General features: G+C 41.5%; 1 protein-coding gene across 1 annotated transcript in view; it reads left to right on the top strand.

The window, feature by feature from the left end:
- SPAG16 (sperm associated antigen 16) overlaps positions 1-14519 on the top strand; it is a 447435-nt gene extending 432916 nt beyond the window's left edge. The window contains exon 16 of the mRNA XM_075027914.1: positions 13374-14519. Within this exon, the coding sequence (XP_074884015.1) occupies positions 13374-13576 (203 nt within the window). The 3' untranslated portion in view covers positions 13577-14519. The remainder of the gene's footprint in view (positions 1-13373) is intronic.
- The last annotated feature ends 224 nt before the right edge of the window (positions 14520-14743 follow it).

The raw sequence follows: 14743 nt of genomic DNA, 5'->3' as shown, positions 1-14743 counted from the left end.
TATCACTTAGCTGTAGTGTTACAAAATATTTTGTGTATACCTGAAACTATAAGAACTATATTAACTCAGGATTCCTTTTCAACACTCTCTAGCTACGTCCCATTACCTCACCATAGATTTTTATTGGATGCTATCCAGTGATTCAGTATTAGTGCCATAAATGCCGTTATGACATATGACATTTGTTATACTTGACAGCAGCATTCATTACTGTAAGCAATAGCAGCCAGACTGCATTTCCTTACAGTATTTAGCCATTACTTGACGAGAGGTGAGAGTAATTTGGCAGCCGGCAGGAGCGGAGCAGCCCAAGGAAGTGACACTGTGTGTTATCTCCCATGGTTCAATTGATGCCCTGTGTGCACATGTAGCCATGAGATCTGGTGTTGACTTACAGCAGTAAACACTTATGTTATTATTTATGATTTTTTTAATAATGCCTAGAGTCTCCACTGGGCAAGCTGTAAGAGTCCCTGACCCAGTCAGTCTAAGGAGATATGCTGAACAAAGCGGTGTTACTGCTTGCTATTGCAGATGGGGAGCTGAGGCATGGGGAAATTAAATGAAGTGTACTGTCAGGGAGTAAGGCAGTTATTGGAACTGATCTCCAAACCTGTCCTACCTCTGCCTCAGCCACAAGTCTGTTGATTCTCCACTAATGCTCTTGCAGGGTGTTCATGGACTCATGCATATAAAAGTTGTTATGTTCCTGCAGCAAATGTTCTTTCACAATTAGAGTACTAAAGACCTAAATTTTTGTTCCCTTCTCTGTGAATAGAAACTCTTAGAGCATCAATACAGTCACTTAAAGCTACATAAACATCCATCTATGGTTTCTGGCGGCTTACCTGGCTCATACCACCTGGAAGTATGTGCTTTGCTTATCACACTCTTAGTTCTTGCAATGGGGTTTCCTAAATCCATCAACCATGTGGCTTCTGTGGAGCCATGCCATACTGTGTGATTAATTTCACTGTTAGTAATAGCAGAGATGGCTACATCTCAGGGCAGCACCCTGATCTGGGTAGAACGCTAAAACAGGAGAGGTTCAAAAAGGCCTATCCCAGGATAATTATTAGCTCAGGAACTAGTTTGTTCAGTGTCACTGGGGGACAACAGCAGAGCAGGAGCAGGAACACAGATATCCTCCTCCATGTGAAGTGAGTGCCGTAAACACTTAAAGGCCATTGACTGTTCTGGTCTGATTTACTCTTCTTCTTCTTCTCCTGGTTTCATTTCAACACTGAATCAAAGGTGTTTTGCATTACGGAAAACTTACTGCCCACTGAGCTCATCTGCTACATTAGTATACCTAAAGACAAAATGGGCCAGGCATAGAGGGGTTTATTTTAAGCAGCTGAGTTTCACCTACGCTTGTCACTGAATAATTGTTACACCTACTACAGCTCCCCTCTCCAAAAAAAAAAAAAAAAAGTTATAGAAGAAAGTTTAAGAAAAAACTATATAAGCTTCATAAAATGTAAAGGCTTTATTTTACAAATATAACTCCATGTGTAAGTGAGCCAGCTAACCTCAATGATAGATTTATGCCAGCAGCATTTTCTAGCATGGGACTTCAAGGTCATAAAAGTCAGGATTTCATAGTAGTATAAGGCTAATGATTAAAGTATGTGTGATGGTAGTCACAGTAACAGCACTGAACAGGGAAGCACCCGCCTTTCTCTTAGGTGTTCTGACAGCCTGATATTAAAGACCTGCAAGTGTCAGAAGATGTAGGAAATCAACTGGCCTCTTTGACAGATTTTACAGCATAGTGTTTGTGCTGTCAAGGCAGTGAATATGACAACCGTGAGAAATGACAGTAATAGGAATGTTTAGGTAAGGGAACAAGCCTAATAGAGATGCCGCTGTTGACAATAACATGCTTATGTTAAAAGTAGACTTTGTTTGAGCTTTTACTTGGAGAAGATTTTATTAACCCTGTTTTTCTACTTCTGTTTTTTTGTTTTGTTTTCATTCTTCCTGTGTGTCTGTCTGTTTTTACTACCATGGTAAAATACTATTTATTTGTAATGTGGAAGAAAGATGCAAGTCATTCTGTAACACTCCTGCTTCACTTAAATTACCATGATAGTGTAGGCAACATCTGAAGGCTGCATTGATTAAAAATCACCATTTTTTAATCCTGAGATGTTTATAAACAGACAAAAGAAACCAACTTAAGAGTTGGGAGAGCTGAAGTTTGAGAAGATTAAGGATAGCATTGAACCCATATTTGGCTACTGAAAAATGAGGCAATTTGTTCAAGCTAGTCATGGGGCTACCTCTGGAGTGAATGGAGAGCAGGGACCTGCAGAGTACATTTATTCCACTCGTCTCTTTCCAGTCACCATAGAAAACACCCAGACAGCTACAATAGACTGGGCACAGAAAAGTCAGGAAGGTAACCTCAGGCTAAGCTAGAGGCACACGCAGCACAAGCCAGGCTTGGCTTTCCCAGCTGTCTCAGCAGTGCCTTAACCAGCTCTGCATCAGCCTTCCTCTCCAGGGAGCATTGTGTAGGGAAGGATTTTGCGTGACAAAAACCAGAATCCACATACATTAGATCATCCTCTAAGCTTGAAATAATAATGATAACAACAAACTAGCTTTAAGGACAAAACAGAAGCATTTCCTGATCTTATTTGCTAGAAAAGACTGATGAGTGCAAAAAGTATTAGGTATCAACAATGTTTACCCAGAGCTTCTGCTCTGATCTGGGCTTATAAGGACACTGAACTTCTCTTTAAGAAGCGTGTTCAGAGATAAAGCATTTAGGCAGAACATTGTGAGGTAAAGCAAGATAAATATTATTTTTCCTCAAAAGTGCATTTTCTCTGAAGTAGTAGTTTTCATGACTCCTGCTTGAACTCTAGAAGTAAACTGAAGTTTGGCTTCCAGGTCTGCATGGGCAAACCCTTTTGTCTGAGTCCACCTTCATCTCAGGATTTGATCACCTGCAGTGGTTATTAGCTGTGGTGTAAGAGCTGGCTCTTGGGGTCAAGAGATTTGTATAAAAAAGGAAGTGCTAATTACAGCCTGTTTCAATAAGCTTAGAAATAGAGCGAAGTCCATTATCTCAGAGTTAATAGGGTTACAGGATGTTGACAATGCACACGATCTGCTTTGTTACCAAATGCTACTTAAATTATGGATTGTTGCCACAGCACGAGAGTTACACCAAATGATTAAGGCTTGGGTTTAATAGAGGTCATTGCCTATGTGAGTGACTTTCAACGGTATTTAAGTGCCTGGAGATGCATACAGGTGCCTAGGTACATTTTCAGAAGCTCTGATATCCACAAGTCTGCCAGCAGTGCAAATTAGGGACTTTCTACTGAAAATATCTTTGAGGTGCCTGTTTGCAAGTTTGCAGTGGGATTTAATCTCACCCTGCCTCAGCTGTCTGAAAACGAGCTACGTAGAGCCCCTCTGTAGTCAGCGCACAGAGATGATCACCTGCGATAGCTGTCTAAAAGAGGCAGGGTGAGTTCCTTTGAAAAGGAAGATTTTCTCCCTGGTAGCTGCAGAAGGAGCCCAGATGAACTAACTACTCGTCTTGGGATGGCAAGGTTAGATGAGATGAATCCCAGTCTGTGTCAAAAAATGATTACGCATCTGGTCATTCCTTTAGAGTTAATGGAAAGGATGATGCATACGCTGTCCAAAGGAAAAATAAATCATTGTTCACATCCTGGTCTCATCTTCTGTAACACAAGCATATCCGTCTTGCCATTTGAGAAAGGAAGGAGGATCAAAGAGGCTTTAACTGAATGACTGCAGGCATCTGAAAATGGAGAGTGGGGGAAAGAGAAAGAATAGAATATTAATAAAAAGGTTATCTTCTATTCTCTGAATGTTTTTAAAATGGTGTTTCCATTAGTCAGAGCTATGTTCCTGCATACCTGGAATTTTTCTTGTCTTTATACATTGCTCAATTTCACTGAATTCTTAAAAATGAGACATTCTGATGCCTAAAATACATACAGCTGCAGTCAAGTAGGAAGTTCAGAGGGAAGCATGTTTTTGCACCCAAATCTATATTCTGGGACCTCACTTGTAAGAGAAACAAGAATAAATTTCAATTTGTGGTGACAGCAGTTTGGCTGTGACTTAATTTTTCTAAGTTAACCCATCAGTAAGTTTTATTTTTCTTAGTGAAAATTTTTATTTAACATAAGTGTGACTTTTTTTCCTCTCAGACTCTTAAAAAACCAAGAAACCAGCTAATGTATTATGGAAATAATATTACATGCAGTACATTACTTGATGCACTGCTTTCAATATATAAGTTTAACAGAAGAGAAAAGCTTGTTCTTCAGAACAAGATTTTAGTGTGAACCTTAACCATGCTCTGGAGCATTTGCCATCACATAAAAAGTCCTTCAGAAAGTTTCTTTGTAAGCAGAGCTTCAGCTTGGCAACTTCTGCAGATAATTTTATGGTGATTTATTCCTTTTTGAAGATCATCAGATGATACTGATCTTTACTCTTTTCCTCCATTGCTTTCTTCTCATGCAGCATTTTAAAATTCAACATTTTTGTCATGTTGTTGCCCTGGGCAGCACACGCACAACTACAGCAACAACATTACTGATGTCACCTTCTCTGAAGTTTCTCAGCCAGCAAGTGTTGAGGAGGTTATTGCTCTGCCAAGGCTCCAGGCAGCTCTCCGTTGATGCAGTGTCACTGAACACATTCGCCTTTAATGGTACTATAAAAACAAAACGCTGCCTTTTGGGATTTTTGATTTCAGAAGAGCTCAGCAGGACTGAGGTCCCACACTCAGTAGCAGTCCAAGGATTTTTGCCAGAAGGCCATCTGTCTTGTTCCTCAGCTGTTTTTTTAGCTGAAGGTAGATTCACTTGGAAACATAGACCTACATGTGTGCCCACATACAGATATTGTAAGTAACACTGAAAGCTAGACAAATGTGTTCCTATTAAATGCAGAAAAATATTCTTCTTTGACAGAAATTTTCATGAAAAATCCTCCAGTCCTGGACAGAAGATGGAGGCTGTTGTCCTTTTATTCTCAATATATTATTTTTGAATATAATCTAAATATATTCAAGCATGCCTCATTAACACGTCCAGAAAGGTTTTGACATCTTGAAGACTCTGCTCCAACAGTTTCTGCCTTAATACTTTCTGGTTTGTTTTGAAACTATTTTGAAAATCCAAAATGCGACCAAAAGGCCAACTAAAATCTAATATAAACAAGCTCAAGTCCAGCTGAAAGGTAGCTTTACGCTAATGGTCTGGGTCTAAAAATGCTTATAAAAAGGCTTTAAATTCTTTTATATAAAGGATTTTCTTTTATCAGATAAATGCTTTTTTTGCTCTGAGTAACTTTCTGGTGATTTTTTGATTGAAAAAGGATTTGTCGAGTTCTGAGATCTGTTTAAACTCTGGAAATAATGCCCTTTCATCTAGGTCACATTTTCCACACAGTAAGAAGTTAAGAGAAGTCCTCTTTTTCCGTTGGCCAAACATTACTCCACACCCTTACTCTTTCAAGGGAAATGCATAAGGCCATATCCTGCCGCTCATGCACTTCTCATCCAGGACAAATCTCTATATGCAGATTCTTAAAGATAATAACTGAATTTCTCTTAACACACTGCCTGGGTAATTTGAGTTTTCCTGTGTTCCAGGGGAATCACTTTCCACCTTTGCAAATGTCTCTTGACCAATTTGTCTAAGAAACTTCTCTGCACTTACATCTCCATTGCTACCTTCTTCTAATACTTGGGTCTAGGAAACCTGCATTTATATGCCCCTACTCAGTCTATAAAGCTGCCTTTCTCTTTAAAAGGTCTAACTGTTAGTGTACTGCTAAAAGCCAAATAAAAGTGAATTTGTTCATTATAAGACCTTGTGCTGTAACTCATTATTGCAATAATGAATCTGTTTGTGATGCCCTGATCCTGCCATCATTTAAGTACAAGATTACACTGAATTGGATGACTTCACACGTATAAGGTGAGTCACGAGTTTAAGTGCATACTGAGATGAGCTAATTTTCCCTAATATACTTTGCCAAATCTCTGTCTATTTAAACACTTCTGAGAAAGAAAAAAAAAAGTCATTACATTAGAGAATGACAAAAGGATTTTATTTTGGTACTAATATATTAAAAACCTGTATCAGAAGATTGTTGGACCTCTCCTCTCCTTCCCAGTTTGCTTTTTGGTCTTCATTAGTGAGAATATTTAGTAAATTGCTGCAAGTGAATTACAACCTGCTCAAGTTTATTCTTATATGCCCTCTTGCATGAAAGATCTAAATAAACACAGTGGGCAGGCAAAGGGAGGAGAGGGTTGCCATTATTTCCAAGAGAAGAATATTTAGGAGGTTTTATTCACATTTGAGAAGGGAGGACTTACAATGTCAAAAAAGTGCATTCCTAAGCAAAACATAGTGTACATTTGGAAGATGAGAAATAATTGCTATATTTGTTGAAAGCTGTTTATAGAACAAAAAAAAAGTACAACATCTATCGTATGGTGAAATCAGTTGCCTGGTAAATAACATTCTGCTCGGTGTGATGGTAATGAAGAATTTTATCTACAGCCACTGCAGTCATAGTTTGCAGCATCTATAAGCATTTTATTTACTCTTATTTAGGCAAGCACACTAACATATGCGTGAAGAGTCTTTGTAGTCTTTGACAACCTTTCCAACTGCCATTCTACCCCCCTCAGAAAGGTTCCTCAGAATTAGAAGTTTTGTCTAACTTGATACCAAGTAAAAACTGTGAGCCAGATCATGAGCTGATGTAAAGCAACTCAGTGCCCTCCCATTTCCCAGGTAAGGATCTGAGCCCACCCAGTTCACATTTCTCTGCAGCATGGGCGATGCCAAATCAGAAGCTGGAGGTCACACAGCCACTGTCATGCCATAGCGCATCCAGGCTGAGAAGCAAGTCGTACTGGCCAGGGGGGTGCACCGAAATACCTATACTGCTCTAGATGTGCTCTGTATACCTGAACTAGCTTTGTATAGGGTGCGGTACCTGGTACCTCTACGTGGTGCAGTGCATAGACAAGACTTCAGACCCAAGTCCCCTCCTGTTGCCAGGACGCCCATAAAACATTTAACTATGGGAAGGTAGCGTGATAGTGGCTAACTAAGTTTATGCTTATCTGTAGTCTTGTCCTTCCTGATCTATTTGCTGTATTCCTGGCTGTGGTTGGTTGTTTTTTAATTACACTTAGACTGCAGATTATTCAAGGCAGGGACTGGCTACTTTTGCCTTTTACACCTAACCTGAGAGGTGCCCGGTTCCTAGGAGACTCTCTAGGCTGAGCGATCATCATGACGATGCAAATGGGTGCAGCTCCAACAGTGACAAAAGATCTTAATTCAAAGGGAGTGTAATCCACTAGGGCTGTGTGATTTATAATATCGTGAAGAGAGATTCCTTTTAAAAAGGGAACAGGAAAGAAAATATGTTTGGTATGATGTGTTATGTAAGGAATTAGTAGCCTCTGGTAAGTAAGGTTTCAAAAAAACCCTTCATTTAAAATACAATCTATTGACTAACAATCATGTGCCAAAATTAAACTAAATTACATTTTGCCCATTCTTGAATAAAGTTTAAAAGTTCTGAGTAATACATTGGTTGAACCATTAATGTAAGTCTTTAAAATATAAGTAGTTTCTTGATACTTTCCACTTTGGGGCATCTTTCTTTAAAAAAAACCACAACAAAACCAGATGCTGCTCTATGTGCATAGGAGGAATCAATGGGTGGGATCAATATTCCCTCCACAGGTAATAAATGCTGAGAAGCATTTCTGTCTGTCTAAATTGATCCTAGAGAATTCTTTAAATTGGTTCTGATGTGTATAAAAATCATTTCCCTATTGATCAAAGCTTTTCTTTCTTTCTTTCTTTGATATGTTATTTCATCTCTGCCATTAGTAATGGTCTCAGGCTTCTCTATTTAGTTATGATAAACAGAATTTCTTAAATCCATTCAAGATTATAATTTTAATGAAACAAGAAATAACTGAGTTTGTGTCTTTGAAGATGAATGCTTTGCTTACAGTTAGGCAGTGCAAGTATTTTCAAATTGGGAAAGTTACTACATCTGAATTATTTACAAGAAAGTCTAAAGTAACTGCTGTACTTTTACTATGAGCAGTTGTCCACATCCAGCATGTCAACTAGTCTGTTCACTCTGGGAGTAAGAGCTGCTGGAACAGAGAGGAGAGTTTTCAGTCTTTCACTGTCCTTGTTCTGCTCTGTATCTGAGCAAAAGAGTTAATGTTAGCTGCTGAGTCTATGGAAAAAATTGTTCTGAGACAGCAAACGGTGCTAGTTATCAGTATGAATGTCTCAGCCTAACATGCTACAGTAAGTTGTGGAGTTTGTGACTTTTGCTGCAATACTATTTTATTAACATTTAAGCTGCTAGACTACTCTAGAAACATTAAGTACCTGTCTGCTAAAGCAGGAATTTTCAGAGTATTTGATAATCGAATGTTGCATAATTTGTAAATTAATTTGCCTGAAGAAAAGTTTAGTGCTTCAACTTGTCTATAAAGGGCTCGCCAATGAGGAGCAGTGGTGGTGATTTGATCCGACACAGCAGTGTGTGTATGTAGCAGAGTGCAATGTGAGTGGGATGCGCTGGGACGAAGAGGGCAGGTTAGGTCTGTTGGAGCATTTGCTCTAAAGAGGGCTCTGTTTCCAACGGTTTGAGAAATCAGCTGCTTGACAGCCTTTACAGTTGTGAATAGTTTTAAAGATGAAATCTCAAGGCTTTGGCCAACATAATTCATTGACTGTCAGAGCCTAACACCAGTAAACTGGTCTGCTTTTTAGGCTTTCCCAGTCCAAAGATGTCACTGTTTTCAGCTGTTTGAATGCATAAACCAGTACTTAATGTGGTCTTGGCAAGTGTTCACTCAAAATTCATTTTACAAAGAAGACAGTAATCATGGCTGTGATTTCTGTTAGGCTCTTACAGAATATAAATTGTCAAACTGTGTTTTGACAAGTACAGGTTTTGTTCCCTCTACCCCAAGTAATTTGGTTCCATCAACCCAGCAAATTAATCTTGTCTAGTTTTGTCTTCTGAAGAAATGCAGTAATAAATTAGATTGCTTCAACATACCAGCACTATTTTAAATTTATCCACCAATTCAAATTAGGAGATGGATTTCATATTGTATTCACATGAGTGGCTTTGGTTTTGTTAGTATTTACATAGCAGCATAGGTATGCAAAGTTCCTTGCAGATGAGAAAAAGCATGTTCCTTACTTATATGTAACATAACTGAGCTTCACCAAATGGAATAACTTTGATTTTAATTAGCTCACATGTTTGGGTCAGTGTGGAGACTCCAGTAAAATTACTACTTTTTTTTTTTTTTTGCCAGATTCTTGCTTTTGACACTATGGCTATGGCCTTTCTTAGGCCCATAACTTTATGTACATTTGGAAAATTTACAGGGCCAGATTTCCATACAAGATAATTCATTTTAATTACCCCATTCTTCAAAGTGGGGTACATGTCTTAAGACTAATCGCATCTTTTGAGGTACTAATTGATTTTAGGGTTCAGTTCTTGTCTCAAAACAATATAGAGTTATGGTTTTAGTATCAGTAGTCGTTTTCTAGAGGGGCATGAGTAATTTTTATTGTTTTATTAAGTAGAAATGTATTTCCAGCCCAAACAACAGCACTGCATTTGTAATTAATCAATGCCTAAAAACAAGAGCATTGTCAGTCTGGAAATGGCAGCCTGGCAAGGTAGCACACATGAGATCAGGAACAGAGTTTTTCTCTGTAGGACACCAGGACTGGAAACCTACAGCTGTAGCTTACTCAAATGCTGGGGAAAAAAGGGAGCTGAAGTGCACTGATCGCTCAGAGGAAGTTCAGTTTCATCCAAGATGAAAATAGAAATACTGTGTTCCATGCTGCACTACTTCTGACAGCTTCTCCGGCTGCCTCACGGCTCCCACATTAGCTGGGATTCAGACCAGCATTTTGATGGAAACTCCACATTTCACCCACACCACCTGGGTGGTAGTTTGGGGTCTGACTCAGCTCTGGATTTTTCTGTGGATCCCCAGGGCGGGAAGCAGCGGCAATACAATGGGCTGACTGAAGCTTGAGGTTTGCATATGGAGAAAGCATGATCGGCAAAGTACATTTTAGAGGGCAAATAGGTTTTTCTGGGGTAAGTTGTCATCCCTCTTAACAGTTCCTTGCACAAAAGTTGTTTATACCTTTCATTACCTTTGCTGCCTTTCTCTCTCTACCTTTTCTAACTCGCTGCATTCTTTTTGAAGCAAGTGACCAGATGGTCAGAGCTTATGTTATTCTAAGGACATAATAGGGGTACATCAGAAAAATTAGTACCTATGTTCTAGCAATGGGCAACAGCAAATCAGCTGTAATTAGTACAAAGGCTGCTACTGTAGGGTCTCTCTGTCATGGCAATGTGCTTTGTCATCAGTGCTGTCTGCCAGTTTGAGGAAGAAGGATGAGCTCAGGACTGGCGTGGGGCCAGCCAGAGCAAAACTTCATTTTAGCCCCCTGTGTTGCCTATCTAGGAGGTGCACCAGCAGATCCAGAGCAGGTCCTTTGGAAGCCTCGTGAGCAGGAGATCTGGAGGCTGTGAGATCTAGAGGTCAGAGTCTTCGAGGCTTTGCATCTTCTAAGGAGAAACTGTTCATTTCAATGCAAATCAGTGTAACTGCTGAGTTCAGTGAGTTTGCATAGACCAGCCCCACCTGACAGTTTGGTCAAAGGTATAAAGAAAAATTTATCTCCAGGCTTTTATCTTCCTCTGAGTGTTGTAACAAAGTGCCTTTGTTAGTGCACAAGTAAGTATCCTTCATAAAAACAGAGCTTTGCATGACAATTATGTAATAGTTTTTGTTTGCTTTCCTAATTGGAGAACATTTTGAAAGAGCAATAAAACACAATTTGTTCCCTCTTTCCAAAACGAAACATCTCCTTTTGGAAGGAAGGAGGGAGTAAATTTACATTATAATGAGCAAATTGTTATAGGCGCGTAGATCAGTGTTGACATAAAGGGTGACGGAAATGAGATGTTCTCATTTTGTGCGTTCCCCTCCTCTTTCGTTCCTTCTTGCATGCATTTGCCTGTGCATCCTACTGCTACTGAGCAAGGAAGTGGCTGTATTCATAGGCAATGATAGTAACACATCATAACTCAGCTAACAAAAATTCATATGAAATGAATCATTCTTCACTAGAGCTGCCTCATACACGTAAACCCTTTCCCCAGCGAGTGCAAGCAATGAAGGCACGTGCAGTTTCCTACTGTACCTCCTAGCTAGTCATTTTTTATTGTCCCTCTGTTTTCCTATTGGTTTTGTCATTTCCTGATACTGTCGGAATATTGGCATGGACTGACCGGATGAGAGTGCTATTGTTTTGCTTTGGGCGTATGATTTATCTAGCAAAGAGCTTAGAAAAATGCTGCTTTGGGGTCTGCTTCTGCTCTGCTGCCAAACTGGGGGGGTGAATTCGACACTGGAGCACTGTTCTCTCAGTTATCAGTCTGTCTTGCCCTTACTTTCGGGAAGTGAACTGCAGTTGTCCAAATCTTTTCTCCTTCCCATCCCTCTCCCATTGTAACAAGTGGGTTTGTTACTGGTTTTGAGGAGCTGAAAGTGACACTAACCCCCTGCCCAGCTGTTGTGGTCTCAGGGCTCCAGGCGAAATGGCATTTGTTTGGCTCCTCGAGAAGTCATCCCAGCGATTGCCCGGAGAGTCTGGCTACAAGAGAAATCTCTATGCAATGCTTCTGTCAGCAAAGACTTGCTGGAAGAGAGTTTATAATAAATATTCACATCTGCTGCTTTGGACACTCTAATCCATCCTACAGATCTTTGCTGTGTCAGGCTTTGTTCTAGATGAAGAAGCCGGGTAGTTATAAAGGTTTGCAAATAGGGCATATTTATCATGGTTAGCTCTACTTTCTAGTTCCCTTTCTTGCACAAATATCCATGACCACACTAAGCAGAACTTGTGATTAAATATTCTCAATGCATTTGTAAGATGTTTTGCACTATGTCTTTCCTTTGATAAATGGAGAAAATGGCAGTTGTTTACTTCCTGGCCTGTCAAATGAAGCCATCGGATTTCGAGGAGCAGAGCAGAGAACATCATTGTTACGAATTAGTTTGAATGGAGGGACAATATATTCCCCGGATAAACTATACGTCACGTAGGCACACCCAAGGCCCTGTGGCTTACCCATTATTAAAATTTGGACAGATTCCTCCATACTAACTTCTGTTGGGCAATATGTTCCCATTGGCTACTTGGTGAATTATCTGAATGACTAAAATTAGCAAAATATCTCCCATTTTTCATAATCCGCCCAAAAATTATGACCTCTGTGCCAGACTGACTTTGCCAGTGTCAATATTAATTATTCCTCTGCTGGCAATGTCTTTGCTTTCAGAGAGAAAATCCTGATACATAAAAAGAGCTGTAATCATTTGGAGGGTATGTTGAACTTGCTCCTAATAGAAAAAGGTGTTTGACCAAAATCATGACTGGCAGTACAATGATCCTGCTGCTGGGAGGACCACATCGGCTTCGAAATTAATGTATTGATCCTCTTTTTTTTTTTTTTGTATGTGAAACTCATGATCATCATAGTTAATTTCTAGAAGACGAGAGTCTTTATCTGGTGGGTGGATAAATAAAAAGTGCTTCAAACATATCACTTACCAGCTGTTACCTCTGCTTTTATTTAAGCAGGAAGATAATAAACTTATGAACACATTCTGCCTCCTTGAGAGTGATGAAAACTGAGTCCATTTGGTTCATAAATAAACACATGGAAACTGGGAACTCCTGAGAACCTTTTTTAGGTTTTCTTTTATTTTTTCTACTGTTAGACCCAATTCTACACTAACAATTTCATGATCGTCGTTTTTTTCCAGAAGGACAGAAGGGAGCAAGGCCCTCAGTTCAGTCAGATGCCTGACCTCCTTGAAATTCAGTTGAGAACCCACATCTTAATTTCTTAGAGAGCTGTAAGAAAAGCAGCGTTAAGAGCATGGTCTGATGCTGATACCTCCAGGTATCAGAAGAGCATCTACTTCTTCGGTGCATGGTCTGTGTGTCAGAATCTGCCCCTGAATAATTGTATCCCAATATAAGTAAAATAGCAGTGCTCCTACAGAGTCGCATGCCAGGGTCTCCAGATTCGCTTAATCACTCCAAAATCCAATCTCACTGATCTGTCCAACTTTCTGAGAATTTATCTCAGAAAACAGGAGTATGCATGGGTGTCTTTAAAGCAACACTCTCAAAACTTCCACTGCACTTTGCCTTCGCAAACCTTGATAACTTTCCTCTGAATTTCAGGTCATATCATGGCTCTGGCGAGCAGCGATGGATCCCTTAAGGTTCTGCAACTTGAGTCGGGGCAGCTCTCCAGCCTGCGGGGCCACGGCGGCGAAGTGCACAGCGTTATCTTCGATCCCAGGGCCGAGCAGTTAATTTCTGGGGGTGCCGATGGTACGGTTTGTCTCTGGACCCGAAGAGCAGCAGCACCCTGCCTAACGTAACCTTAATCTCAAGAAGAACATGGTTTGACAACATAGTGGTGAGGGCTTAGTGACGTGCTTCCATAGGTAATGTTTGCAGTGGGAATAATCGCCTGAAAGGACTATTATTCTGCATTTTATCCAAATAAAACCCCCAACTTCTCCCTCTCTCTGTCGACACTCTGTTTTACCCAACATCAAGTCTCTGCCTTTCGGTGGTTTCTGAAGAAATAGCTTTACAATGACGCCTAATGACAGAGCAGCCGAATTGCAAGGAGATTGATTTTAATGGAACACAACACGAGACCCAAGAGCTGGGCGCCCCTTCCCCAGTGCCAGCCTGGGGGAAGATGTGAAGTTTTAATAATGCAGCAAGGGAGGGGGGGAGGATTTTTTTTTTTTTTTTTTTTTCTTCTTCCTTGCAGCAAACGCTCCGGACGCCGCCAGGCCGGTAGGGCTGAGCGGGAGTTGGGGAGAGCGGCGGTGAGGGCAGCCGGCGGCCGCGGGGAGCTGCGGGCGGGGAAGCGCCCGGCGCCGGCCTGAGCGGGGCGGCGGCGGCGGCAGCGCGGAGCCCCGCGGAAACACCGCCGCCCGCGGGGGAAGCGCGCCGCCCCGCGCCATGGCGCGCCCGCGCTGAGGCCCGCGGGGCCCCAGCGCTCCGCCGCTGGATTTTATTTTCTTTTTTTTCTCCCCCATCCCTCTTTTTTTTTTTTGCCCCTCAAAAAATTAATTTTTTAATAATAATAATAGGCAGAGAGCGGGGAGCTGCGCGGCCCAGCGCGGGCATGCCCGGCCCCCGGCCCGGGGAGTCCCCGCAGGGGAGCGGGGCCCGCCGCGGGGGCTCCCCGCCCGCCAGCCGGCCGCGGGGCTCCTCCGCCCTCCCCTTCCCGCCTGCCTACAGCCTAACCAGCCCCCTCTCCCCCCCCCCCCTTCCCCCGCCGTGGCAAATCCTGAATCGCAAGAGATCCGCTGGGCATAGGGAGGGGATATAGATGGGTTTTTTTCCTCTCCCCCCCCCCCCCCCTCCCCCCGCACAAGACCTGAGGAAATCCAGCCCAAGTTCGCCGCGATGACTGTGCTGCTGGCATCGGGGTTTCTCCGCGGCATCCCTGCCTCTGGACCGCTTCGCCGCTGCTCGCTTTGAATCCTGAACGCTGGGTTAAAGCTTAATTCTTATGTTGTGGTTGC

Source organism: Buteo buteo, chromosome 5 (genome assembly GCF_964188355.1).
Source record: "Buteo buteo chromosome 5, bButBut1.hap1.1, whole genome shotgun sequence".
NCBI lineage: Eukaryota > Metazoa > Chordata > Aves > Accipitriformes > Accipitridae > Buteo > Buteo buteo.
This window is presented reverse-complemented; position numbering and strand designations above follow the sequence as displayed.